The sequence below is a fragment of the Coloeus monedula genome, assembly GCF_965178545.1.
Source record: "Coloeus monedula genome assembly, chromosome: 5".
Lineage (NCBI taxonomy): Eukaryota > Metazoa > Chordata > Aves > Passeriformes > Corvidae > Coloeus > Coloeus monedula.
The window spans coordinates 29,948,000-29,973,538 of NC_138785.1; the positions used below are offsets into that span (position 1 = coordinate 29,948,000).

General features: G+C 45.9%; 4 protein-coding genes across 10 annotated transcripts in view; 3 read left to right on the top strand and 1 right to left on the bottom strand.

Annotated features, from left to right (window-relative positions):
* The window catches only part of HGSNAT (heparan-alpha-glucosaminide N-acetyltransferase), a gene marked incomplete at its 5' end in the record, with an annotated part of 26,894 nt that extends 7,633 nt beyond the window's left edge, over positions 1 to 19,261 (bottom strand). The window contains 8 exons of one of the 6 annotated variants that reach the window (XM_082282043.1): positions 52 to 128; positions 576 to 682; positions 1,733 to 1,802; positions 2,418 to 2,487; positions 3,437 to 3,558; positions 4,075 to 4,214; positions 15,981 to 16,115; positions 19,092 to 19,261. In XM_082282043.1, the coding sequence (XP_082138169.1) occupies positions 52 to 128; positions 576 to 682; positions 1,733 to 1,802; positions 2,418 to 2,487; positions 3,437 to 3,558; positions 4,075 to 4,142 (514 nt within the window). Of the gene's footprint in view, positions 1 to 51; positions 129 to 575; positions 683 to 1,732; positions 1,803 to 2,417; positions 2,488 to 3,436; positions 3,559 to 4,074; positions 4,215 to 4,489; positions 4,727 to 15,980; positions 16,116 to 18,336; positions 18,401 to 18,974; positions 19,043 to 19,091 lie in introns of those variants that run through there. The other 5 variants (XM_082282042.1, XM_082282044.1, XM_082282045.1 and 2 more) reach the window with 5 other exon arrangements.
* Positions 4,831 to 8,968, top strand: POMK (protein O-mannose kinase). Its single transcript, XM_082281711.1, has 2 exons — positions 4,831 to 5,384; positions 5,896 to 8,968. Exons 1-2 carry the CDS (start codon positions 5,097 to 5,099, stop codon positions 6,667 to 6,669), a joined length of 1,062 nt encoding a protein of 353 aa, XP_082137837.1. The 5' UTR covers positions 4,831 to 5,096; the 3' UTR covers positions 6,670 to 8,968.
* Positions 14,287 to 17,705, top strand: SMIM19 (small integral membrane protein 19). 2 transcript variants are annotated; one of them, XM_082282046.1, is made up of 3 exons: positions 14,287 to 15,401; positions 15,506 to 15,630; positions 15,716 to 15,987. In XM_082282046.1, the coding sequence occupies exons 1-3, from the start codon at positions 15,238 to 15,240 to the stop codon at positions 15,787 to 15,789; spliced, it is 363 nt and encodes a 120-aa protein (XP_082138172.1). In that variant the 5' UTR covers positions 14,287 to 15,237; the 3' UTR covers positions 15,790 to 15,987. The 2 variants fall into 2 exon arrangements, with proteins under 2 accessions (XP_082138172.1, XP_082138173.1); XM_082282047.1 differs by lacking the exon at positions 15,716 to 15,987 and adding an exon at positions 16,799 to 17,705 and having other exon boundaries at positions 14,744 to 15,401.
* The window catches only part of SLC20A2 (solute carrier family 20 member 2), a 57,364-nt gene continuing 50,139 nt past the window's right edge, over positions 18,315 to 25,539 (top strand). Inside the window, exon 1 of the mRNA XM_082282036.1 lies at positions 18,315 to 18,451. The gene's annotated coding sequence lies outside the window, so the exon portion shown is untranslated. The remainder of the gene's footprint in view (positions 18,452 to 25,539) is intronic.

The window sequence follows — 25,539 nt, forward strand, 5'->3', positions numbered from 1 at the left end:
TAGACACTGCTGCAGTTAAAACCCAGAGTAAGTGTCTCAACTGTACTTTACCATTCCAACTCTCATGTTTGAAGAACCAGTATTTTCCTCCTCCATAGTTAACAAACACCATAATTACAAGAGAGAGCCTAAAAAGACAACAAAACCATAAAGTATCACGTGTCAATGAATTGCATATGTATGAACAAAAAGTTAAGGATTACTACTCCCACTAATGCATTTCTAACTCTGAGATCCAATTTATTTTATTTTAAAGCAAGATTTCCAAGGTTTCCAGCTTTACCAATCAGGAAGCCGTGTTTCAAAAATCATGGGTGGTGGTGAACCAAAGCAAGCTCCTTTGCATAGCATTTTCACACTGAACACATCGTTCTGTTCCACCCTCTGCCACAACTTCAATGTTTCTTACAAAGCATTTTGGAAAATCTGAGAATTAAAATCTTGATTAACTTCCAAGCAAAATAGACCACCTTGAACTGTCCATCTGCTATATATTGCCATGCACTGTCAAACCACCACTGGAAAAATCTCATTCCCCTTGGAAGAACTGCTTTTGAGCAAGCTCTTATGCTCACCCCCGGAACGTGTCAAGGGAATGCAGCCGCCGCCGAGAGGCTGAGCTCCACGGATGTGGGCTAGGATCACAGTTAATGGAGTCTGTTGTGTTCGGGGATCCGAGCTCCTTTGGGAACAAACCAGACACATGAAGAGCAAGTCAGCAGCTGCATCAGCTGACTAGGGAACAAAGGATAGTAAACTGCAAACTTTCACAGACACACTGTCTTTATTCTCCCTGTCTTCATTTGTCTACTTCTAACCTCTTCCTGCTTCACCACGTTGCAATAATGTTTGCAGATGCTCCAGACTCTACCTTTGACCAGGTAGAAACAACAATGCAGTGAAATGAGCCTGTGCTTGAGACTCATCAGAGCTGGGTCCCCTCCAAATCAGCCAGAGGCTTGCCAACACTCTGAGTACTGCTTTACAACAGAGCTGAGCAGATGCAGTTGCCAACTCTCAAACAGGACCCGCCCCAACCCACCAGCACTTGTCTGACACCACAGAGAGACTGTTTCGAGAGCTCAGCCAGTGAAAAATGAATCATTTTAAACACAGGAGTGGTTTCTTTGCAACTGAGTTCCTTAAACCACTCTGATCAGACCCAGTAACAGCATACAGAAGGAGACATCACTATATCCCAGTGATAGAGATGAACTGCAAGAGTTGCTGTAGAGCTCTGCTTCCAAGTCTTTTGATTCTATACAGGTTTGGACCTCTTAGATATGAAGCCCAGACTGTGATGAACTATCTACATTCTAGTACAAAATGAGGATCACACAGAAATGTCAGTTCTAGGAGTGCCAGAGAAATTCCTGCTGTGCTGGAAGCAGACATGAAGGCTGTGATTTCCCTTACACTGACTGTGTCAGAAGGGGACAGTATTTTCACCAACACATTTGCTTCAAGGGAACTAAAGAGAACACAAAGGTGTATGTTCAAAACTTGCAAGAGCTCTACAGGGAATCCACTACACTTGCATGGAAACCCAGTCTAGCACTCTCCATTGACATAAAATTGCCTATCTGACATCAACACAAGATTTGCTCAGGGAAAGATGACACACAAGGGGAAGATGATTAGTAATAAACAAGTCCCCAGATGTCCAGATAGTGTGTGTTTCCCAGAGATGAAAAGACTACAGAATGCAACTAAAGATACTGTGGTCACTCACGGAGTTAATCATACGATCAGTTGCTCTGGGATTCAGTTTCTTGTAAACCCAGTTTCTGACTGGATCAATTCTGAAAATGAGTAACAGTTTAAAACACAAAACAAAGCCAAAAGTACTTTATAATTAATTTAATCTTAATTAAAACTATTTACCAGCATAAATCAGAAGTTTGGACAGTTCCTATTTCTATTTTTACAGCTCACATAGGTAATACTGAGATTCAGTCGATACCTAGGATCTCAGTTAAGTCCAGCTGTGTAAATACACTGACACAAGCTCATGTTTGGGGGTTTTATTCTCAGGTTGCTTACAGGCAAGAATGACCCACACCATTCAGTACACAGGGTAGAAAGTTGCATTTGTTACTTGCACTTTGGTCCCACTGCCTTGGATTACTGATCCAGAGCTAAACAAGGAACAAGGGACACGAGGGTGTGGCAGGGCATGTGAGAGCTTACAGTGAACATCAGCTGCTCTGCGCACAAAGTAACAAGGCTGCAAGATATCCCTCAAGTGAAATCACATCACTCTGCATTTTTTGCCACATGTGCCACAACTTGCACATGGCACCTGATAGCAGAATCTGATCTGCAAGCAGGGCTACAAGTGGGACTCCAAAGCATTACCACACTGTGATACGTGGTTTTAAACTGGCACATGCAAGGAGTAAGTACTGTTCACTTACTTCATTAGAAGGCGCCCAGCAATCAGGATAGCAAGGATCCCCATGTAAACCAGGAAAGCAAAGAGAATAGCTACATGAAAAGAGAAGAACATAACTCTATAAATGGTCTAGCAAAACCACTGAGCGACCTGGGCTTGGCCAAGCGTGACACAAACATGACACAAAACCCAACTCACTATCACATCACCTTCTCCATGCAGTATACATCCCCAGAGGAAAACAAAAACCCACAGCAAAACCCCCAAACTACCCAGCACAAAGGCAGGCTAGTTTCAAAGTGCAGCTCAGTGACTCCACATCTCAGCATAAAAAAAGCAAAATAAGACTGCACTGCATCACAAGGAGCTAGTAAGAAAAGAGTTGATGTGCTGCAATATGTTCTGAAGAAGAAACTAGAGGTTTAAAAACAGCCTCAACATGAAGAAGATGGCCCAAAAGGGCAATACACCAAGTTAGCAAGCATGGAGAAATTGTCTTTACAGTTAGGAAACTGGAAGGACTGAAGAATAGTGTAATGTAAAGGAAAAGAATGGAAGAGACAGAGACAAGAGTTTGAAACAGTCCTGGAAAAGAGATGAACAAAAAAAGAAAAATGTCAGGTTTAAAATTAAAAGTGCAACAACAAACAAAAAATCCAAACACTGTGTGAATTGTTTCCCATTTTGTGAGAGAAGTAAGATAGAGGGAAGAAGAGGGAGGATTCTGTGGATATACATAAACATGCAGAGAAACAGGAACTAGTTTCTCCCTCCAGACACATACCCACTGATTTTTCTGTACTAATCCCTGCTGCAAAAAGGTTGTGGGCAGACAGTATATCATGTGAAAAGGCCTGATCCCAGTCAGGGCCTCAAGACGGGTGTATAAAACATATGGAAGCAAGATGTTGAGAAAGAAGAGGAGCAAGCCCATGACATCTCTTCAGCATAGCATGAGAGGCTGCACAAGGCTCTTAGGAAGCTGGTTCTGCTGGGAGACATGCAAGTTGTAGAACAAAAGGGAAAAACAGCACTACATACGGAGGTAGCTGTTGATAGGGCCTTCATTGATGATTAGGTCACAAGAAACAGTTTGGGTGCTTGTACTTAGGGTCTTTACCACAAGGGAATAATTGCCAAACTCTCCAAAATGATACTGAACCCTGCAAATGATAAAGGAAACAAAACTTGATGAGACAACACCAGTACATGTGGGTACCACCAGAGCACGTAGGTGGACTGTAAGCCTGAATGCTTTAGGAAAGGCAAGCCAAAAACTTGGACCAACACTGTGATCTAGCACAGAACTGGCTTTTTCCAAGCATTACCCTCCCCTAGCCCAACACCAATTCTTTACCACACATGCACTGCCATCATTTGTCTTCTTGAACTAGAGACTCCCTGCAAGAGAAATCAGGTGCTTGTACATGCTGCCTCGGTGAACACCGTTTCGGTGCCTGCTTGCACCTAGATCCTTTCAGCACAATTCCAAAGTACATCACTGTTACAGTAGTGGGGTGAAGATGGAGCTCTTGGTCTAAACAGCTGGGGAAAAGGAGGCGATGAGCAGGCAATAAAGAGGCACATGGCTCCAAGGGGAAAAAAACAAACCAACAAACCAAGCCAACACAAATATAGGATAGAGTTATCCATGTATTCCCTGGGGCTGGGCCACGTACTTGCAGAGATCTGTGTCACCCACAGAGCTGTTGAGCAGCAAGGTGAGTGGATGCTGGGTATCAACCATTACCGACGCCGTGCCTGGTTTTCTGAGCCTCTCGTTGCTTGGTGGGACAAACGCCAGGAACTGATACAAGCACTGCGGAAGAAGAGGGTGAAGGGAGCTCATTAGTGCCAAAGGAGAGTGAAAGGGGGTTCTGCCTTGCGTGGTGGCAAAGACGAGGGAAGATGCCTCGGGGCTGGAGCAGCTCCTGCTGCGGGAGTTTCCCTGCGTGCTGCTCGAATGTAAAACCGAAGCGCAGCGACCTGACCAAGGCACGGGGAGACGCCGGAGAAGCCGAGCAGCCCCGCCGCGGGCCGGGCTATCAGAAGCGGAGGTCGGGGAGGGACCCCTCGCCCGGCACAGCCCCTCACCTGGTAGCAGGAGCCGGAGCGGGCGGCGAGGTTCAGGCCCGGGGCGGGCAGCTCGTTGCGGACAAGCAGCAGCGCCTGGTCCATCCGCCCCGGCCGCCGCCACTCCGCCGCCACCGCCGCCCCGCCGCGGGGCCCGGGCGCGCCGTGCCCGTCGGGCTGCGAGAGGCCGGGCGCCATCACCAGCGCGCCCAGCGCGGCCGCCGCCGCGGCCACCAGCGCCAGCGCGGCCGCCGCCATCGCGCCGCGCTCCGCCCCGGGGCGGGGCCGCCGCCGCCGCCGCCGCCGCCGCCGCCGCCGCCCCGCGCGGCCGCTCTTCCCGGTGTTTTCCGGGGTCAAGCGTCCCTTCCCGGGCAGCCTGCCGCTCGGGCCCGCCTGCGCGGAAAGCCGGGAGGATGGGCAGCGCGGCGAGCGTCGAGCTTGCAGCCGCCTTTAACACGTCCCGCCGCCGCGCGTGGCCTCTCGTCGTAGGCTGCAGGCTCCGGACCGCGGTGCTTGCGGGACGGCTGGGCGGCCGGCACTGAAAAAGCCGTACAGGCGTTCATCCTAGGGCTGGGAAGAGGGTCCTGCTTAGCCTCCGTCTTTCACGGAGGATGCGGAAGGCACGGTCATGGAAAAGAAACCGCATTTCGTTAGGAGGGAGTTTCTTCCCAGAGAAGTGCCATCCATCTCGCTGGCGTTACTGCTTGCGGCCGTCCTGCTCCTTAATGCCCTTCTCTACCTGTACCTCAACAAGTTTTACAACTCTCTGGGACGTGTCGAAACGGACCCCGGCCTCTGCCCTTTTGGGCATTTCAAATTCGGAGCGGTGAAGAATTGTTCCCCGTGGCTTTCCTGCGAGGCCATAAATAGGGAAGTCAGGAAACTCAAGTGTGTTGGTGAAGGTGCTGTGAAAAAGGTGAGTTTGGATTTCCTTTCTTCTCTCCTCTGGATAAAGAGCTTTCACAGTTTGCTGGCTAATTAATGCTAGCACTGCTGTTACGATTATCCTCTCAGCAGGTAATTACTGTAGGCATCCAGGATCATATGGCTGCTGATAAGATGAACACAACAGGCACAAGAGCATGACTGGGGCCACCTCTCTGACACCAAATGACATCCAGCTACACAAGCAAAATCACAGATTGGTACAGTCATGGCAGAGTAAGACTGGCTGTTTGGGTGATATAAAATAACTTAATTCATCTGCATTGTTCATTCCAAAGAAAACTTAGGAAACCATGATGTAATTATGACATCAGAAAGGGCTTGCTGTGACAGGTACATGGCTCTACCTAAAGCTGACTGTGCCTGGTGACTGTAATTTGCAGTTGTGACTAACCAGTCACAGGAAGAGGTCAGCAGGAGCTGGTAGCAGTTCATAGAAGAAGGCTCTCCATGTGTCTTACGTGCCTCTTGTGTGTTCTCAGGTCTTCCTTTCTGAGTGGAAGGAAAAGAAAGTGGTCCTTTCACAGCTCACCAACTCAGAGCTGAAGGAGGACTTTCTCCATGGACTGAAGATGCTGAAAGCCCTTCAGAGCAAGTATGTTGTCCGGCTGCTTGGCTACTGTGAGCAGCAGTTCACAATCCTCACCGAGTACCATCCTCTTGGCTCACTGAGAGGCCTGAATGAAACTCTCCACATTCCCAAATACAAGGGCATGAACACCTGGCATCGCAGGCTGATGCTTGCTATAGACTACGTGAGCATCATTCGGTACCTGCACAGCAGCCCTCTGGGTACCTTAGTGATGTGTGACTCAAATGACCTGGATAAGGTTCTCTCCCAGTATCTCCTAACAAGTGACTTTCACATTCTGGTGAATGATTTGGATGCTTTGCCTCTTGTGAACAGGAGTGCTGGCAGGCTGGTGAAGTGCGGTCACCGGGAGCTCCAGGGTGAGTTTGTAGCTCCTGAGCAGCGTTGGCCCTATGGAGAAAATGTGCCATTCGAAGATGACCTCATGCCTCCCTATGATGAGAAAACAGACATCTGGAAAATCCCAGATGTCTCAAATTTTTTCTTGGGCCATGTTGAAGGAAGTGACATTGTACGCCTGCATTTGTTTGATGTCCATGCAGCGTGTAAGAAGAAGGACCCGGCAGAACGGCCCTCTGCCCAAGAGGTCTTAGACACCTACAGGAAAGTTTTAACTCTGCTTATTCGGGAGGCAGCCATGCCAGGTACTAGAGAAATGTTATAGTGAATCATGAAGCAAACAACTTTCTGAAGATGATGTCCTTCCTATTTGTGTAGCGTGCCTGAAGGGTAAAATGTCTGTCCCCAAAAGTGAGAAGAAAAGAACAACTGAACTTGTACATCTTGATTAAAAAAAAAAATAAATTCCCCCAATCTGAGAGCTGTGCAAGCTTTCCATTGGCATGTTTAATCTACCATTGGAAGAGGAGGAGGGAGAGAAATGAAGTTGTGTGGGTGCAGGGGAAATTTGTTCCTTAAGAAATGATAGATTTTCTTTTGCAACATTTACACAAAAAAGATCTTAAAAATGACAGAAAAACAGCTAAAAAATATTGGTCTACCTTAACTTGTTGGCAGAGGACTGGAGAGCAGAGACCCCCCACCTCCCCCCCACAAGCTTTGTGCTGATTCCTGTGGCTTTGGCCTGTGTTGTATCCACAAAGCCCTCATCTACTTTCCCATGGAGTAAAAGCAGTGGTCACTCAGAAAGTAGTACCCCAGTTCACTTCAGATTTTGGTGAGCCCCCGTGGCAGGCTCTCCCTGCTGGATGGGGCATAGGTTGTTTTTGGAGCCATGCAGCCGTTGCTCTGTATCCCATACCAGCAAGTGGGTGGCCACTTTTAGAAGCAAGAAGATGCTGCAGATCCTGAAGAGTCAGCTTACAGACACAGGTGCTTGGTTTTCCAGCCTTTGTCCTGTGGTATTCTTAGATGGGCTCTTTAGAGAGAAGCTGTAGAATGTGAGTCTCTTGCTCTTCTGTAATCCACAGAAATGCTGAACACTTTGGAAGAGGGCTGAAGTGTGTCTTTTTTTTTCATTCACTTATCCTTGCTCAGTGCCATCATGACTCAACGGAAAGAACAAGGAACTGAAAGAGAATGTGACTTCCACAGCAATGAGCATTAAACACAAGCCTTGGAAAAGAAAACTCCTGTATTCAGAGCATACAACTCTATTGGGTCTGAATTCAAAGTCCAGTAAGCATAAAGGAAGGCTGCCAAAAAATAGCCTTGTTCGGTGTGTTAGGAAAAAGCTTGTGGTACCTACATGGGTATAGCAGCCTGGTACCAACAGCTGGAGAGGAAGAATAATGATGCCTTAATCCAGCAGTAGGCTCAGTTTGGTGGGACTGGGATGTAGTTGTTCTCTTGGTGAAAAAACGGGAATAATATGAATGAAAAACATGGATTCCACCATTGTCCACCTGAGGACTTTCTGTGCTGTGGACTAAATCTTTGAAAGGCCTAAGAGACAGCTTCCATGTTTTGACTTTAGAGGTGATTTCTAAGCAGAGTACACTGCCCTTTTTGCTGAAGAGTTTGGTTCTGTTCTTTTCTGTGCTGCAATTCCTCTTCACCTAAACAAGCCATGTTATGACTGCACTGAGATCATGCAGTCAATTCATATATATAATGTTCAAATCCTGGTATTAGAATTTTATTACAAATGGGAAAACTTTCCTGCAAATTAGTAAATTCATACCTGATATCATATAATGGCACCAGGAGCCCTTTAAAAGCTGCTAATTATGGCTTTCCTTTCCCTCTGGGCAGTCTGTTTTCTTAAATTAGATTACTTTTGCCATTTTTCACTTGTCCAGTCCTTCCTTGCAGCTTTCCTGCCCAGATTTTCAGGAGACAATCTCAGAAATCAGGGTCTCCAAAAGAGACCAGTGATTTTGGATGCTTCAGCTTTGTTTTGGACTTTGACTTGAAACACCTAAAAGAAGCCTGGAGAAAAAGAATGCTCCGTTGTAAATGTTTGTAAATGTAAATGTTCATCCAGCCCATGAACTCTTGACTTGTTATTATTAGGATTAGAGTTCTACAGTTCCAGCATGAGTACAGGATGTGCAACAGTTGAGAAAGTCTCCTGTTACAGCTCCTTGAAGCCAGGGATAAGGCTTTAAAGGACCAAGAATCAAATCTTTTGCGTGTTCCCCCCACAATAATTTGTTACCTTTTGTTAGCCATCATGAAAGAAAAATCAGCATCTGATGGCTGTGAATAACCATCACATGAGGGATTTTTTATGAGTGTAGCAAGGACAGACAAGAAGAACCTGACAAACATCTTGTGCTGGTCTGCTGGGATTCTTGCTCTGTTGTGTACTGTTGCACCTTGAAAACAGCCATATTAATTTCACAGAGTGGAAAAAATGAAAAATTCTGGTTTTGAATAATTATCTTGCCATTGAGATGACTCTCTCTGTTCCTGGATGAAATAGTTATAAATTTTTTTAAGAAAAGGTGTCTTCCTAAACATTCACCCTGAGCAGTGGGTTCTCGTTGTCTCTTTCCCATTCCCTCTCCTTCAGCTTGTGTGTTGTCCAGCGTTGTATTTCAACAGGAATAAATCAGATTTGTTCTGAATACAGCATCATGGAGCTGCAGTTTCTTTTTTGGGATGTTGTTTCTGTCTATGAGGAAACACTAGATGGCAGCACGAAGGTCAGTTTAGCATAAGTTATTAGCACCTGCCTCTTAAGCCCAAACATAGCCGAAATCTGGCCTTGCAGCGAGTGTTTTCCTGGCAAACTTCTGTAAACCCCTTAAGGATCTCGTTGTTTGCATTAGTGAGTCCGAAGGAACAAGACAGGTAGATATAGGGGCTGACCTATTAACCACACATGCCACTTCCCCTTTAACTTGCCCATGGTATTTGTGTACTTTACTGTCCATTTCTTTCTCAATCTGGTGACACCAAAACCAAGTTTGTGTGTCACCTCCTTCCAATCTTTCAGTAAAATCAGATGTTTGTACCCTATACAGCTTTTTGTTCTTCCCTGCTAACTCCCATCTGCATTCTCATGATCACATGAATCCAGTCCTTCCCACATTTCCAGCTTCTTTTCCCTTAGAGGGAAGAGCTAAGGCATCACAGAGAGGGGAAAAAGAGGCAGGACAGTCCTCCGTGCAGTATTCTCCCGTCCTTCCAATTCTCTTTTCTGGGAATTTCAGTCTTTACCACCAATCACCGCCTTTGATAAACATCCAGGGACTTTGCTGCCTCAGTACAAGCAGCTCTTGTAAGTCTAGTGGAAAACACCAAAAGACGAAGGGCAGGAAGAGGCCTGTTCACAGCTGGGAGCCTGCAAGTCCCTCTCTGCTCACCCACTTCCCAGCCAACTCTAGACCACTGCCACAGCTCTGCCTAACCTCAACAACAGCTGCTCGTTCTTATCTCAAGGTCAGATCAAGTGTCCCACATTCCCTGTCCTTTCCCACAAAAGATGCTTCCCTGGGGATGGTCACTGCCATGTTTCTTATTGTATTACTGTTCTTCCATCCCAAAAGTCCAGTCAAAGATACTGCACAAAGATGCAGGTCACACAAGGAGAAGGACAGCTACTAGTGCTTATCTCCTTCAGAAAACTTCAGAGGAGGTTCCCCAAACCACCCCAGGTACTCACTGCTGAGGCAGATATGATCCCAGTCATTCCATTTTGTTTGCTGTCATCATCAAGATGAAGGCCCTGGGTCTGGCTGCTTCCGAAGGGACAGGACAACCCTTTTGCTGAGGTCAGTGTAACCACCTTACCCTTCCCTTTTGGGCAATGCCTCCTCTGCCATCCCTGCAGCAGTCCCACAGCATATTTCACCCACCCCCACCCATCCAGCAGCTAGACAAAGAATCAAAGCAGAAACTGTCTCCCAGACTCAAGAAATAGCTCCTGATTCCCAGACTGAACTCTCCTGGGACACTGCTGTGCTAGCAGCAGAGGAGACCAGGAGACCTCGGGCATGCTCGCTGAGCCTGCTGATAGTCTGGCGGCGGGTGTCAGCTGGGTCAGGGCCCAGTGCTGGTACCGTACCCTCTATCCTTGGCCAAATGCTGTTGCCAAAACAATTTCCCACTAACATTTAGCTCTTACCAGGTAGGTTTGTACCACAGGTTAGAGAATGGAAACCGCCTGTCTCAGAGCAGAATCCTAGATTCAGTTCCAACCCACTGCTCCTTTCATTTTCTCCTCAGAGCCATCCAAAGAATAGCACTGCCAAGGTTATGCTGTTTTCCTTAACAAACTGCTGCTGCACGCTTCTGGGGGGGTCAGGTCTGATGGAGCATTTCCCGCTTTGCGCTATGGATTTCAGATTACATCCTAAAAGCATTCCTACAACACTAAATCCTGTGCGGGTGAGCAGCCTATATGGCAACTCATCTGTATGTTTGACACCATCAAACGCAAAAAGTAGCATAGGAATATCTGCACCAGCTGTTATGTAGGTCTGGGTAATCGCAGAGAAAATGAAATGGACATGATGTATTTAATTGAACATTGGTTTGATTTTTTTTTTCTTTCTTGAAGGATAGTTTGAAAATCTATGTTACTCTGTATTTAATAAAGTGGTAACTTTTAAATGTATCAGAAGTTTAGCATACCACACAAACATTTTGAAATTCTGTCACAAGCTCTAAAATAATATTTTCCTTTGGTGCCACATAAACAAAACATCAGATCATTATCTTTGTGAAACAGAGGCAGTGTTGTTTGCCAAATATAATTTGTGAGCTATTTGGCAGAATATGCAACTGTAAACCGATTCTATCATTATGACTGTAATGTCTTACCAACAGTCAAGAGACCCTGGGAACAAGAAAAAAGTGGTTCTCAAGTTCTTCTAGCATGATATAATGTGTATATTTGTAGAGTCCAACCAAATAAATTATATCCTAGATGGTACTTTTAAAAAAGAAAAAGGATTTTGTGGTTTTATTTTAATTGAGGCACTGTATACTTGAGATGACCACATGATTTTCAATAATTGTCAGTCTCTGTTCAGAAGTCTATAATCCAGTATTTATCAGGATTAAATGGTGAATATATTTACATTACAGTGATATTTATGTCTCAGCAATTTTTGCTTCTGTTTAGCTCTGGGTAACTCAAAAATCCATTAAAAATTATATATTTATATATAGACACATACACACAAATTCTTTGGCCATAATTTTCAAAAGACCAAGCTTACTGTTCCAGCATTCACATTTTGGATATACAGTAGCTGGATTTTCAAAACTGATAATATTCAGTAGCTCTCAGTCAAATTTCTAATAGTTGCTGGATGCATGACTTTTGGAAAGTGAATTCTTTCCCTGTAGAGGAAGACACTTTTCAGCAATTCTCTTGATAAATCTATGAGACCAAAGGGCGTAATTTTATCAAATACACCCTAGATTTCTTTGTGGAATGAACGGAATCTCCGTAGAAGTTGGGATTTTTATGTGTTTTTCTCCCTAAGAGCTTGTTCTTGGGATGGAGCGGGAGTGGGGTGTTGTGTCTAACTCAAACAGAAACCCCTCAGTTTATTTGCCTGTAATGTTGAAAATCCAGCCACTAAGCCTGGGTCTCCATTAACTATGTTTAGCTTATGCCAGTGCCATATATTATTATTACATGTTATTAATTTGGTGCCTACATGCTTTGGTCATAGGCCAGGATCCTGTAGGTCACATGCCATAAAGGCACAGCACAAAATGACAGTCCTTTCCCTACATGCAGCTTTAGTATAAGAAAATATAAAACAACTTCTGTCTTCATGCATGAACAGCACACACAAGTATTGGTTATCACATCCCACCTCATCCAAGCCACAAATAAATATGCTACATAATCTATATGGACAGGAAACACAATTTCTCATTCACATAATTGCAACTGCAAGGCCTGACTATGCTCTGACTGAATTCAAGAGCAGCTTGCATTCCCACTTCTGAACGTGCTTTAGGAGCCTAAGACTGAAACAAAAGCCCAAGCTATAAAAGGAAGTAACAGTGTACCAGACAAGCTAACCTACAGGGCTAAGAGTCAACCAACTTTGCTGTTTGAGCCAGATTCCTCAAGGAAGTCATGCAGAAGGCCTGCACTCCCTGAACTCCTATTTCTACAGGCCAATAAGGGGAAGATCACCCCTTTTCCTCAGGTTTGCAAGGCTGTCACACTCAGGGCAGCATCAGATGTTGTGCTCCTCAATCTAACCCTGTCCTACCCATTGATTCACATTTACTAAATCCAGAGGGGTATATGGAAGAAGAAAATCTATCTGCCTGTCTTGTAGGTTGGGGGTGGGTGGATTATCAAAGTCTTAAATCAAGCATTTCATTAAATCAAATGGACTGGGCAATGCTGAGTGAGGCAGTCTGTTTCTGTGTGCTGGAGGCTGCAGAGAAAATCCCAGGACCTGAGGTCATGCTTTGTGGATGCAGGCCTTGGTTTCCTCTGTATGGGAAGCTGCGTGCAGCATCCTGGGGCATTCCAGTCCTTTTCTGGGTTGTCCAGAGCAGGCTGCAGGGTTAATACAAAAAGTGCCTTTAGTTACAGCTTACATACAGCTTCTCTCCTCCTCAAACAAGGAAGCCTGATCTCAGCTGAGGTCTAGAGATAGTAATGCAATATAAAGAGCACTGAAGTTACGCACGTTTGTTCTTTCCACTTTTCTTCAAAGATGTGTAATGCTTTCTTGTCAGGCTTGTTAGCAGGAAGGTTCAACATACTAAAAAAGCAAAGCAAACAAAAAAGCCTCAACTTCACAAGAAACTGCTTAAAATCCCTGTGAAACCATGCTTAATTAACTGTCTTTTGTCGTGTTGCATAAGTGAATTTTTTTTTATCTCTCTTAGTGGTTTCCACAGTTCTGTGCAAGGGTGCCATCCCAATTTAATGACCTAGAATTATGTCTAATTGCTGTTCTATCCTCCTTTCCCACACCATGTGGGGCACTTTTCTCATGACAACATTGCCTCAGGTTTTTATTTTTTATATTGTCATTTTCACTCATATTCTTTTATGTCCTGGTCTAAGGCCTCTTAAAGTGAATCTATTCCATACCATGGAAAGAGGAAGACTTGGAACATCTTGCAGTGAGAACACAGCTCCGCAAAGGACAGAACTTCCCCAGGCTGATTAGACATCTGCAAAGTAAGTGCCATCCAAATGAGGTGTCTGGACTCCTTCCACTCAGTAAGGGATCAGAGCATTTCCTGGGCACAGGAGGTGTGATTCTGAATGTTTGACATAGGTTAGATAAATCATGCCCTAAAAATACTTGGGTTTTCCCCCTTTATTGTCTTATAAAGGGTGAAGACAGATAACCGTAACACAAGCACATAGCCCACATGCACGCTAAGCAGAGGGACATGGACCGTATCCCTGATGTCTAAATTGTAGCAGTTCTAGTGTCTGAAGGAAGCTATGGTAAAAGAAAGTATCAGGAGCAGAGGTGGATAGAAAGAAGCAGAAGGTCCTAGTGAAAAGCACACCTAACCTCCCATGTAGCTCAAACATTCCACATCAGGCAGTAGGGAAAAAAAGTTGGTGTGTATGTGAGTGTTAGAACAACCGAGTTTACCTGCATCTTATTAAGCAGTTCAGGAAACTTTTCAAGGTTCTGAACTGAAACACTTGCTTTGTGCTTTTTGGCATCAGGAGCATATGGACCATCGATTAAGCTATGTTATTCCAGCATCTGAATATCCAGCAACTCCCATTTTGGCACAAACAAACAAACAAAAAAAGGCAAACTCTTTCGGAAAGCGCTCTTTCTATTTTGACAAATTTTAACTGTCACATTCAATTCCTGTGTGAAAAGCAAGAGCTCATGTCAATCTGAACCTCTTATTCTTTCAACACCACACACCGTAGAACTACATTCCACATGATTCCACTGCTGCTGCATGAGCACCAGCCCAGCCAGATGACTCCATGCCTGCCAGGCTCCTAGAGCTGCTGAATTCACACTTCTCCTGGCCCCACACCCATCTGTGCCTTTCCTCTTGGACGCTGGCACTGCAAAACCAAAAGACTTTTTATATCCCTGGTGCCCCTTCCCCTGGGAGAGAAGTGCTCCCCTCTGCGTGTCCTCTCCCCAAGGGTCTGGTAGCTGGAGGGGAAATGAAAGTGTGGGAAGGTGCACCAAGGCCTCACAGACAGTCCAGAAAAATTTGATTTCTTACCCAGTGTGCAACAAGCCAGTAATTATACACCTGAAAGAGACCTTGATTATTCTCCCTACAGCTCCCTGAAAGTAGGGTGTAGGCAGGTGGGGGTTGGTCTCTTCTTCCAGGTAACCCGTGACAGGACAAGAGGACGTGGTCTTTAGATGCACCAGGGGAGGTTTAGCTTGCACGTTAGGAGGAAATTCTTCACAGACAGGGTAATCAGACATTGGAATGGGCTGCCCAGGGAGGTGGTGGAGTCACCGTCCCTGGAGGTGCTTAAGGGAAGACGGGATGCGGCACTTGGTGCCATGGTCTGGTTGACACGGTGGCGCTCGGCCACAGGTTGGACTCGATGGTCTCAGAGCTCTTTTCCAACCTCATTGATTCTGTGATTTCTTTCAGAGTTGCCCAAGCCCAGGTGCTCGGCGGTGCCACACACATCAGGCCCGCCGAGTAACCAATTATTTACGGTACACATTTTGGCAAGCAGCGGCATTAAAGCTCCGGCACACTTCATGATCACCGTCCATTACCACCCTCCGCGCCCCTCGGGGCCCCCCCGCGATGGCGCCCGACACCGGCATGGCGTCACTTCCGGGCCCGCGTGGGGCCGCCCCTGCCGGCCGCGCTCCCCATGGCGGCGGCGGGGGCCGGAGCGGGCGGCGGCGGCGGCGCCTCGGCGGCGCTGGGCGACGGCGGTGCCATCGACTATTCGGTGCACGAGGCGTGGAACGAGGCCACCAACGTGTACCTGCTGGTGGTGCTGGCCAGCCTCGCCCTCCTCGTCTACGCGCGGCGGTGAGAGGAGGCCCTGGCGGGGCGGGGCGGGGCGGGGCGGGGACTCCCGCGGGGCCCCCACGTGGAGGGGCGACACCTCTCACCGCCGCGCTCCCTCCCCGCAGGAACAAGAGGAGGATTATGCGCATCTTCACCCTGCCCCCGGCCGCCGAGACGCCGCCCGAGCCCAACTTCTACGACAGCATGAAGAAGATCCGCCTGCGGCAGCAGCTGGAGATGTACTCCATCGGTAAGTCAGACGGAGGAGGGGACTCCCCCGGGCCTGCGGGCTGCTGGGGGCCGTTCCTAAAGCGGTGGCCTCGGGCCTTGTGCAGTGGGAACGCCCCCGGCCGTGTGGCACATTGAGCAGGGGTTCTGCAGCAGCCAGGGCCGCAGGACTGTTGCGTGAGGAAGTACGGAGCGAGGGAGCAGCTGTGCAATTATCTTAAAGCAAATGTCAAAACGAATCCCATGTTACACTTTGAAAGAGCTGGAAAGGCCTGGATGTTGTCGAAACGTGGGAGGATTTGTAAAAGTTGAGAGGACTGTGGAATCATGAGTAATGCAACCACATAAATTGAAAATAAATGAGAACTTTACCAACAAGTGTTGCTGCTCCCGTCTTAATGCTGAAGGTCAGGATGGAGGCAGGAGAGAGCCCCATGCCGCTCATACTCCAGTAGTCCAATTCAGAGAAACACATGACCTTGCTTCACATCTGCCATACATGCATGCCTAGAGGAAATACAGCAAAAAAAACCTTAGTGATCTGAAACCACCTTTTAAATGCAAAGACCCGATGTAGAGATTCTTACACCAGGCCATTGCAGTCTGTAGGAACAAAATTGGATGTTCTTCCTACAGTGGAATGCCTGCTGGCATTCGCTCGTGGTGTTGGTACCACTGCACAAGTCTTTGATCTCGCTTCACTTTGCTAGCCAGATTAATTCTGAAGTCAATGTAATTGTTAGCTTGTGGCTTGTATATTGAGATGAGAAATGCGGACATCAGCCTTGTGACTATTGAGTTGTTCAGGTCATCTGTAATAGAACTTCTGAAGCCAGAGCCTTTAATTTTATTTATTTTTATTTTAATAAAAGGACCTGAATGGAATCATAGTTCTTTGTCATGGATTTACTGACATTTTGCTATGACTACTGTTCAGCATTTACAAGGCCACATGCTAAAGGTGAAGTTCCACATGGTGACTGAAACTTCCCCTTCTGTGGCTGTGGCTGGAATTATGTTCTCTGACATCAAGTCTGCTTCTTGATTGTTGTCATAGTTATACAAGTATATACAAACATATATGTATACATATATATACATGTATGTAATAAATAATATAATAATAGTAATAATAATAATATATATAATAAATTGTGTAATTGGTGTTGATTGGTGTTTCTTTTTTTCAGCAAGGAAGTATGAACAGCAGCAGCAGCAGCCACCAAAACAGACTGAAAGCGTACAGCTCTCAGTGGAATGAAGCCCACAGTTCTGTAGGAACTCAGGATGTATATCCAGTGCTGATTTTAAGAGTCAATGTGGAGCTATTTTCAATGCTTTTTAATTGATACATAGCTGAAGGCAAGGGGGAAAGGAAGGGTACTGTCCCTAAAACTGTGTTCTTAGTAGCTTTTCTCTGAGCCCTTGTGAGGTAAAGTGAGTGCCTACTGGAACATTCAGCATGAAAGTCTCCAACACAGGGCAGACCTGCTCAGAGGAACCTGAGGATAGGGAAATGCAGTCTTCAATGTCTGAAATTATTTCTCTCTCTGCTAGCACCTTGGAAATCAGCTCCTACCTTCTCTGGCAACAGCACCCTAGAGAAAGCAAGGCAGTACCTATCTTCCTGGAAAACCTTGCATTCCTGGATCATGAGTTGTTGAATTTGCTGAATACAGTCAATAAGTGTGAATGAAGGCACTGTGGCCTTAGTGCCTGGTGGACAGCTCTGAGAGCCCACAGTGTCGCTGGTGGTAGTGCAAAAAAATTCCGCTCTCTGTTTATTTGGGAGTTGTGTATGCAGTACTGTGAACATTTCCTGGAGAAACTTTGAGAATGACACAGTGAACTACACGTCTAGAAGACACTTAAAGCCACTACTATAATGTTAATAGCAAAGATGGTTAGCTTAATTTAGTCAAATTGCTGTAAAGAATGGGTCTGTCTATAAAAATCTGTTATAAGCAGGTCACAGCTTATCCAGAAGAGGCTTCACACTACAGTTACTTTTTCTTTCTAGGTAGATCTCAACATCAGTTAATTTAAAGGATTCTGCAGAAGTTACTTCTTAATAAAAGGATCTAATCATGAAAACTACTTGAAGACGTATCATGCTGTAATTCCTAAGGTTACACAACTTGAGTTGGCCAAGTGATGAACAACCAGCACAGCACTGGGAGCTGTGTGTCCAGAGGTTTTCACTTACTCTGTGCTGAAATACATTAAGTCTTGGAGCAGTGGTGAGCAGCACTGCGGCTCCATTTGGATATGAAGAAACTGCTTTAAGCACCAAATTTTACTATATTGAAATGATCTGTACTTCAGTGTCTGTAGGGACTGTAAAACGTGAATTGGGCAGAACTGACAGTGGCAGAAAGCTCGGTGGGTTTGCCCCACAAAAAGGCTCCTTCGGGTGAAGGGTGGCCCCTGTGACAGCTTCCTCGCGTGTGACCGCGGAGAACAGCAGGGTCACTCCGCGGGGCCGAGGGCTGGCGGCCACGGGGAGCGGGGAGGGCGCGGAGCCCCGGGGCTGCCGGTGCCATGTCCTTCCCACGGTACTGTACCCGTGTGATGACCCGGCTCTGCAACACGTCCCCGTCACTCGGCGGGGTTTACGAGGTGCAGAGATCCACGTCCAGCACAGCTCCCCGGGCGCGGGGGCAACCCCCAGTCCGCATCCCCCTCCACCCCCCGGAAACGGCGGCGTTTCCCCTCCGCGCGACCTCACTTCCTCCCGCGCTTCCGTCTCCGGGACGCGCCGGCTGCCGCTGCCGCCGCTGCTGCCGCCTCTGCTGCCGCTGCCGCCGCCGCCGCTGCTCGGAGGCCGGAGCGCCCGCCGGGCGGTGAGTGGGGCCACGCCGCCCTCGCCCCGCCGCCCCCCGCGCCCCGTCCGCGCCGAGGGGAGGGGAGAGGGCGCCTCGCCGGGGGCCGGGGCGAGGCGGGAAGGGGCCGCCCGAGGAGAAAGCACGGTCAGGGGCGGGAAGGGGGTGTCCGGGTCCGGCTCCATCCCCGCGGGCGGGCTGCGTGCCGCCGCCGGGCCGGGCGGGCTCTCCGCTCCATCCTTAGCGGGAGCGCTCCGCGCGTGTCCCGAGCCCTGGTTCGCGCCGCGGGCTCCGCAGCGATGTCCCGGCACGGGGGCTCGTGGCTGTCCGCACAGCTGAGCCCTCCCTCCTTCCCACCGGCCCTGCCCACCCGGGCGGGCAGGGAACGGAGCCTTTCCAATGGCGCATCTCTGCCGGCGCCGGTGCCCGCCGCGGCCGCCCGGTGCGGCTCCGCTCGCTTCAGTGGAGCAGCATGGCAGAGTGAACCCGCGCCGTGCCGCTCAGCCAGCACAGCCGTCTTTCGGGCTGCAGATAATAATTTCACCGTTTGCTTCTCAGCTCTGCTGAAAGCACCGTGAAGGGCTTAGAAATCTGGATCAGCGTGCGGCTTCGTTTGTATTCATGGACCCGAGGCAGTGGCACGAGCATCTCACAAACTTACTTGTCCAGAACAAAAAGCTTGTAAGGAGAAGTACCAAAAGCAAAAGGTTTTCCGGGGTCCGTACCTTTTGCGTGTGCTAGGGTGTTCGAAGAACACTGCTTTAGCCATGAGCAAAGGGCAGCTCGTGGTTTGTTTTCCTGGCAAGTGCAGCAACTGAAGTTCTGTCCCAGTGAAACTATGCCCTGTTCTGCAACGGGGTTTGTATTTCAGCTGTACAGTACGTGTTGGGATGGAAACTGTAGTCAGCTTTTGAAATTTTACCTCAAATGTCTCTGCTGATTTTTACCTGTTAATTCATGATTCTGCATGTAGGAAAAAATCAGTGCCTAAAAGCAAAGACAGATAGGATAGAGAGACAATTTTTTTTTTTGCATTCGTTTTTAGTAGTCAGGCTTACAGACATGCATGGGAGCAGATTCTCAAACTCTCATGGAACTTTGTTCATGCAGAATTTCAGATGTCTCAGATCGGGAAAGTTTATGACCTAACAAAAATTGGGCCAAAGTTATCTTCAGTTGCGTTTATTTTTGAGAATGCTGTACAGGGGGAACTCTATCTAGCTTACCCAATACTGTTTTAAAAGTTATTATGATGTGTAGATTTAGTGGTGCCTGAGCACATGAAGCATGTGAGGGAAGGCTTTCTAAGCAGTTAAAACTTTACATCTGTAAGATACTGCAGAAGATCATTAACTAGTTGCTCTTAATTATAACTCCGTTGTTTCTGAGAATCTGACCACTCTGTTGTCTCCATGTGAGCTGCTGAATGTCAGATCTTTGTAAATGCAGTCTTCAGATGGCGTTACAACCATGACTATAATCTTATGTGAAAACTATAATCTTCTGTTAAGTGGTGGAAAAGTCATCTCTCTGCTCGTAACCCAAAATGTGGCTGGCTAGGTTTTTTACTCAGCGCCGCACAGAAGATCAAAGGTTTTTGGATAGAGCTATATAAATTCTGTGACAAGGCTCAAGAGGGTCTTAAATATTTAAGCTATGAGTATGTCTGTGTTTAAAGGAGACGTCGTAAATTCTGAGGGCCTTGTAGTGAAAATATCCTCCTCTGTGCCACAAGCATTTTGAGTTTCAGTCCAGTGTTACATGCCCGGATAGTATGAACCGGTATGTGCTGGCTCAGCCCAGATGAGAACATATCCTGCAGCAGCTGCCATGATGCCTTATAGTCAGCCATAGGAGTTAGGAATCTCAGCAGAGTGATGCTCAAGTGGTCCTAAACTTGCTCTCAAATTTCCTTTCCAAAACTGCCTGATCCACTGAGAGGACCCACAGAGGAAGCCTTTGCTGTACCACTTGTACTGCTGATGCCAGTGGAAGCATAGAAAATGGGGAGAAGTTCCCAGTGCTTTTGTCTGAGGACAGTTTGTAGGGAAGCTTCTTGAGCACAATGCAAAAGTATTAATTGAGAATATTCTAACCAGTGATGCATCTTTCTGTAATTTATGTTTTGCATATATGATTAAGCAGCATTGGCCAAAAGCCTGGTGACAGCACAGGGCTCTGGAATGTTTCCCTGTTGCCTGGGCAGTTTATTCATGTTAGCTTACTTCCGTGAGCTTAATCGCTCCTTTTAAAGTCCTCCTGAACTCAGGAGTGCTGCTGCTATTGAGCAAGCTGAAATTATACACGCTGCAGGGAGAAAGGTGGGGATGTTGCAATTTCACATCTCTTTCGGAGGAATTGAAAAGATTTTGCCCCAGCCCTAATTTCTGCATTAAAGACATTGAAAATTGACATTGCGTGCCTTCTTCAACAGGGAAGCAGCACCTTGTTAGAAAACGTGTTATTAAATCCATGATGTCTTTGGCCTGTTATGCCTAAAGAGCACCAGCATTTGGAGGAGGCTTGCTGACAAAGTCGGGTCTTCAGTCATGGTTGCTTATGCTCCAGATCAAAAGTAGTGATCAAAAGGCGTTCCCTTTCCCCTCCAAACACTTCAACTGTGTTTGAGTCATGGTGAGGAACCTGGGTGTTGTTTATTAACGTAGTCACTCAAACAAAAAGGTAGCGCTCGATCTTGTCCTTGAGACAGAGCTGCCACTGAAGAGCAGAAGGTTTCAGTGCCTCTGGCCCTCGAGAATGGAGGTAAGAGCCTTTGCTTTGCAGCCCTGCATCTGTTGTGGCATAAGAGTTAAGGGCTATGATCCAGGTTTTTGTAGCCTAACAAACTCCATCGGAAACTGGCATTGCCTGGGTCGATGGGACTCCCTGCTGGCTGAGGAATCCGGAGGATGACCTGAGACACTAACTACTGGCAGAACAGCCCAAAGCCAGCACAAATGTCTCATGAGGAATCTGACATCAGGGAGTGGGAATCGGTACTACTTCTTCCATAACAGAGGGCAAGAAGAGAGGGAAAAAAAAGACACATGTTCTGTTAGGAGCAAAAGGCTCATGATTTTTTTAGGCAGAAAAATCCTGCCTTAATTACTTTTTCCTCAACTCTCTGATAAAAAATGGCTGATAAAACTTCTAAGTGCTCAGTTTTCTCTGTGAAATCTGTGTTTGATTTGAAAAGACTAAGAACCTTTTTAAGAATGAAGGTGCTTTGCCTTATTTTTGCAAGGAATGTCTGAGCTTTGGGTGTTACTTTAATAAAAATAATTCCTGATCTTTTTATGGAATATCTAAACTCTGGGCGTTACTTTAATAAAAATAACTTCAAACTCCAAGATTAACAGAATTGCTAAAAGGAATTAGTTCTCAATAAGAAAAACAATAAACTCACTTTGGAATTTCTGAACCAAGCCCTCGAAGGCAATTTGTGGCAAAACTCCAGGAAAAAAATCTCATTTTTATGAAATAGCTATATATCTTCTTTCTTTCTCAATTATAGCTAGGCACTGCTTTGAAAAGTGTTTCTTTCCTTGCAGATGCCTAGGAATGAGGTATTATAAGAGAATTTTGTTTAATTTTAATCTAGCAGTAAAATGAATGAATCTTGAAAAAAGGCTGTTCAAATTTGGGGTTTACTAAAACTGTAGTCTGAGAAAATACTTTACATTTGCATATCTGAAGGAGAACTTAGATCCTGAGTCTGCGAAGGACTAGTCCCCTTCAGTTTCTGCCAGGCTGTCAGACTTGCTGGAACTGATTTTGGACATCCATGATGTATAAAATGCACACGTGGATCTACAGCTTGCTCCTGAGAAATACCATGGTTTTGATAGGATAATAGCAACATTTGTCTTTTTCTTAATGGAGTAGAACAGGTATTTTGAAAAGACTCAGCCAACAGGAGGGCTGTATTACTTTCCAGAATATCCTCTGGATTATCTTGGAAACATGGTTTGTAATATGCTCTTGACTGACAGCATAGGGTGTGAGGTGTAAATTCCTGAGCAGGAAAGATGTATGTGGGTTGTGCAATGGGAGACTCCATGTGATGTCGTTATTTATGGTGCTTCTCTCAGATGTCTTTCTGGGACTCAAACAGCTGCTGTGAACTTTACCCAGCACCGAGTACTAGGTATGCTTGAACAACTATTTTGCTGTTGCTTGGATCATGGTGATAAGCAGTACAGAGCCGGGTTCTGTGACACTGGCTGAAAGAACAGAGCAGAACTTTTACTGATTGATGAAAACCTTGCAGGGGGGAAGAAAGTAAAAATATCATCTTCCATAGCTTTGGTTGTTGGACATCAGGGAGTGATAGTCAAAGGCAACCCATTTTGTTACACTGTAATATGGAAGGAAGGGTGGGCTGACAGAAGAGGAGGACTTGCTTTTTCTTTTCAGGGAAAGGTTGGAAGGATAGAGACAGAGGTGCAGTTTTTTCATTCTTGCCTCTTTTCTTCATGACTGTGTTGTTAAATGGCAGCAACCATTGTTTGCAGGAATTTTTCCTTGCTTTAGTAAAGAGCAGTGGGTTGTCATGCGTTTTGATATGTGGCAGTGCTGTTGTTAAACAGATCCAAATCTACAGTCAGATAAGGCTCAGAATAATTGATGTTTTTAGCTCAGCTAAATAACTGAGTTCACATGATCTGTAAGTGGCCAGTGGGTTTTTTTCTTAGGCAAAGTATGTACTGTATTGTATTGTACATTTATTTAAAGCTAATTTTATCACAACAGATTGAGAATTCTAGCAACCAAAAATACCTTAGTTGAGTCTGTTAAAAAAGTTTCTGTACCCGAAGTCTGTTTCTGTGTGTGACAAACAGAAAATATCACTTCTTTTTGACTTCACAGTCAGTAATGACCCCAGAGTGGTGAAAGCATTGCACTCTGTGCCTCTGAGATTACTTTTGCCACTGCTGATGGGAGAATTGTTCTGTATCATTACTGTCTTCCCTTTCAACCTCAGCACATTCTGAAATGCCAAAGGCAAACCACTCGATGGCTGATCAGAGGTCCTGGTGATGCTGGTATGGCAGTGCTCTGAACCTTGTGGCTTGGACCACTCTTTGAGCATTGCCTAAGAGCGTTGTACAAGTTACCCAGCTCAGTATGTTGTCTTTTCGCATGTGAGACAGAAGAACAGGAAAGCATTTATGACCTCCTAGAAAGAAAGTGTCAAGATCTTTGCTCTGAAACAGAGTTTCTAAGATTGCTATAACTATTAAAAAGCATGGAGAGGTCCTTGAGAAATATGCTGAAGGACAATTTTACTGCCATTATGAGACCTGTCACTTTATTGACTAATCAGTCTCTGATACTCAAATAGAGAAAAAAGTTGCATGTGTTTGGATTATTTTAATGAGGTAGCTGTTGACAAAGTGGTGCCTGTTACCAGTTCTGTTAGTGCTATTTTGATCATTAAAGAACACCATTTGTTTCTGGACCATAAGCTGGAACAGGCTTTATCTCTCAACCTCTTGCTTGCCTGAAGGTTGTTCCAAAGAGGGATGAAATGGTGTAATTTTCATTCTGGTTGAGGCAAAGAAGTATTCTCTTGCCATAACTCACCAGTTCCAAACCCATAATAACAATGTTTGTGGTAAAACAGTGATGACTGTGTGGTATTTCTCACAGATGCTGTAGCAACTCTGGCATCTCCTTGGGGGGCCATCTTCCCATGAGATACCAGCCTTTCTCTCTTTCTCTCCTGAAGACTTTCAGACTAAGAACAAAGTTTTAGCTTCAAAGGCTTGGAGAAGAAAATGCAGCCCACGTAATGACTGTGTTTTGGGGAGACAAGAGGATCCAGAACTTCAAGTGTGTTTTAAGAGTCTCCTTTTCTTGTCTGCTGCTTGTGTATATAACTTTTTTTTCCCCCACCAAACTTCTATTGAATGAAGGTGTGGCTTTATACCTCGATGCATGTTGCACATCTTGTATGAGCAGAAACAGCAGAGAGCACTGGAGCTTTAATAAGTACTTGGCATAATAATGATGAATATGTCATGAGCTCATCCATAAGGAACAAAAGTAGCAACACAGCCTAAAGTTATTGCACAGGGTAACCTGCACCCCACAAGAACATCAGCCAAGAGCAAAATGGGATTGGCGTTGCATGGTTGGACCCTGTTCTTTATTCAGGCATGGAGATGAGAGGGCAGTTCTTTGCTCAGAGAGGTTCCTGTGCAGCCTTTAAAAAGCCCAGCATAGCTATGCTTGTTGTCTGTTCTAAGTAAATTTATCAGAATCTTGAAGGGGGGATTTGAAGGGCACAACATAGAGCAAAACATCTTACTTATAAGGGTGGCAGCCCTGGAGTGGAAAACATCATAAAAGTGAGCTTGCAAGATCTAGAAAGGGTAGGGCCTGCTGAAATCGTGGTGGAACTGCCAAGTTTCCTGCAGATCCCAGAAACGTAGCTTAAAGAAATGTTGCTAGATACCTGATAGGAGTTGCTCAGTTGTTGCCTTAAAGATCCTCAGATTATGCTCCTGCTCTGTCATAGGGCGTAGTGTGGCATGGAAATTTATAGTGCAAGGCAGGCTGGAGCTCTTGGAAGGGGAACAGAGGTGGTTAGGGGCTATGCCAGTTCCCATAGTGCAAGAACAAAGGGATATTTAAATGACATTGAAAATCAGTACATTTGAAATTAGGCATAAATACACAGCACGATATTACCGAGGGCAGAAGTTTAGTCGGATTCCAAGCAGACTTGGGCATTTATATATATATAACAACAATGTCCAGAGTTGCAGTAAATAGGATTAAAAATAAATTAAGCGCATAAACCTTCATGCTAATTGATGAGGTCAGGAAGGAATTTCCCTTTTGGGTGAATTACATCATTGTTCACTACCTGAGCTGTTCCACCTTCTGAAGCATCTGGTCCTGATCACAGGAGGCAAGATTTTCAAACAAATGGACCAGCAATCTGACTTGTTGTGGCAATGCTTAGCTTACCCTGCCTGGGTAGGATCTTGTTGAAAGGGTTTGAGAAGCACATATTTTTTTTAGGGTTTTCTGAGGCCACCTGAGCTGCTGTGTATGTCTGCTTTTCCAGATTCTCATTGGTGAAACAGGAGAGCTGTTGT

Excerpts from the sequence above, each read along its gene's own strand:
- POMK (XM_082281711.1), top strand. The coding sequence starts at position 5,097 with ATGGAAAAGAAACCGCATTTCGTTAGGAGGGAGTTTCTTCCCAGAGAA. Across the intron at positions 5,385-5,895 it reads GTGAAGGTGCTGTGAAAAAG|GTCTTCCTTTCTGAGTGGAA; the intron begins GTGAGTTTGGAT and ends GTGTGTTCTCAG.
- SMIM19 (XM_082282046.1), top strand. The coding sequence starts at position 15,238 with ATGGCGGCGGCGGGGGCCGGAGCGGGCGGCGGCGGCGGCGCCTCGGCG. Across the intron at positions 15,402-15,505 it reads CTCCTCGTCTACGCGCGGCG|GAACAAGAGGAGGATTATGC; the intron begins GTGAGAGGAGGC and ends CCCTCCCCGCAG. Across the intron at positions 15,631-15,715 it reads GCTGGAGATGTACTCCATCG|TGGGAACGCCCCCGGCCGTG; the intron begins GTAAGTCAGACG and ends GGCCTTGTGCAG.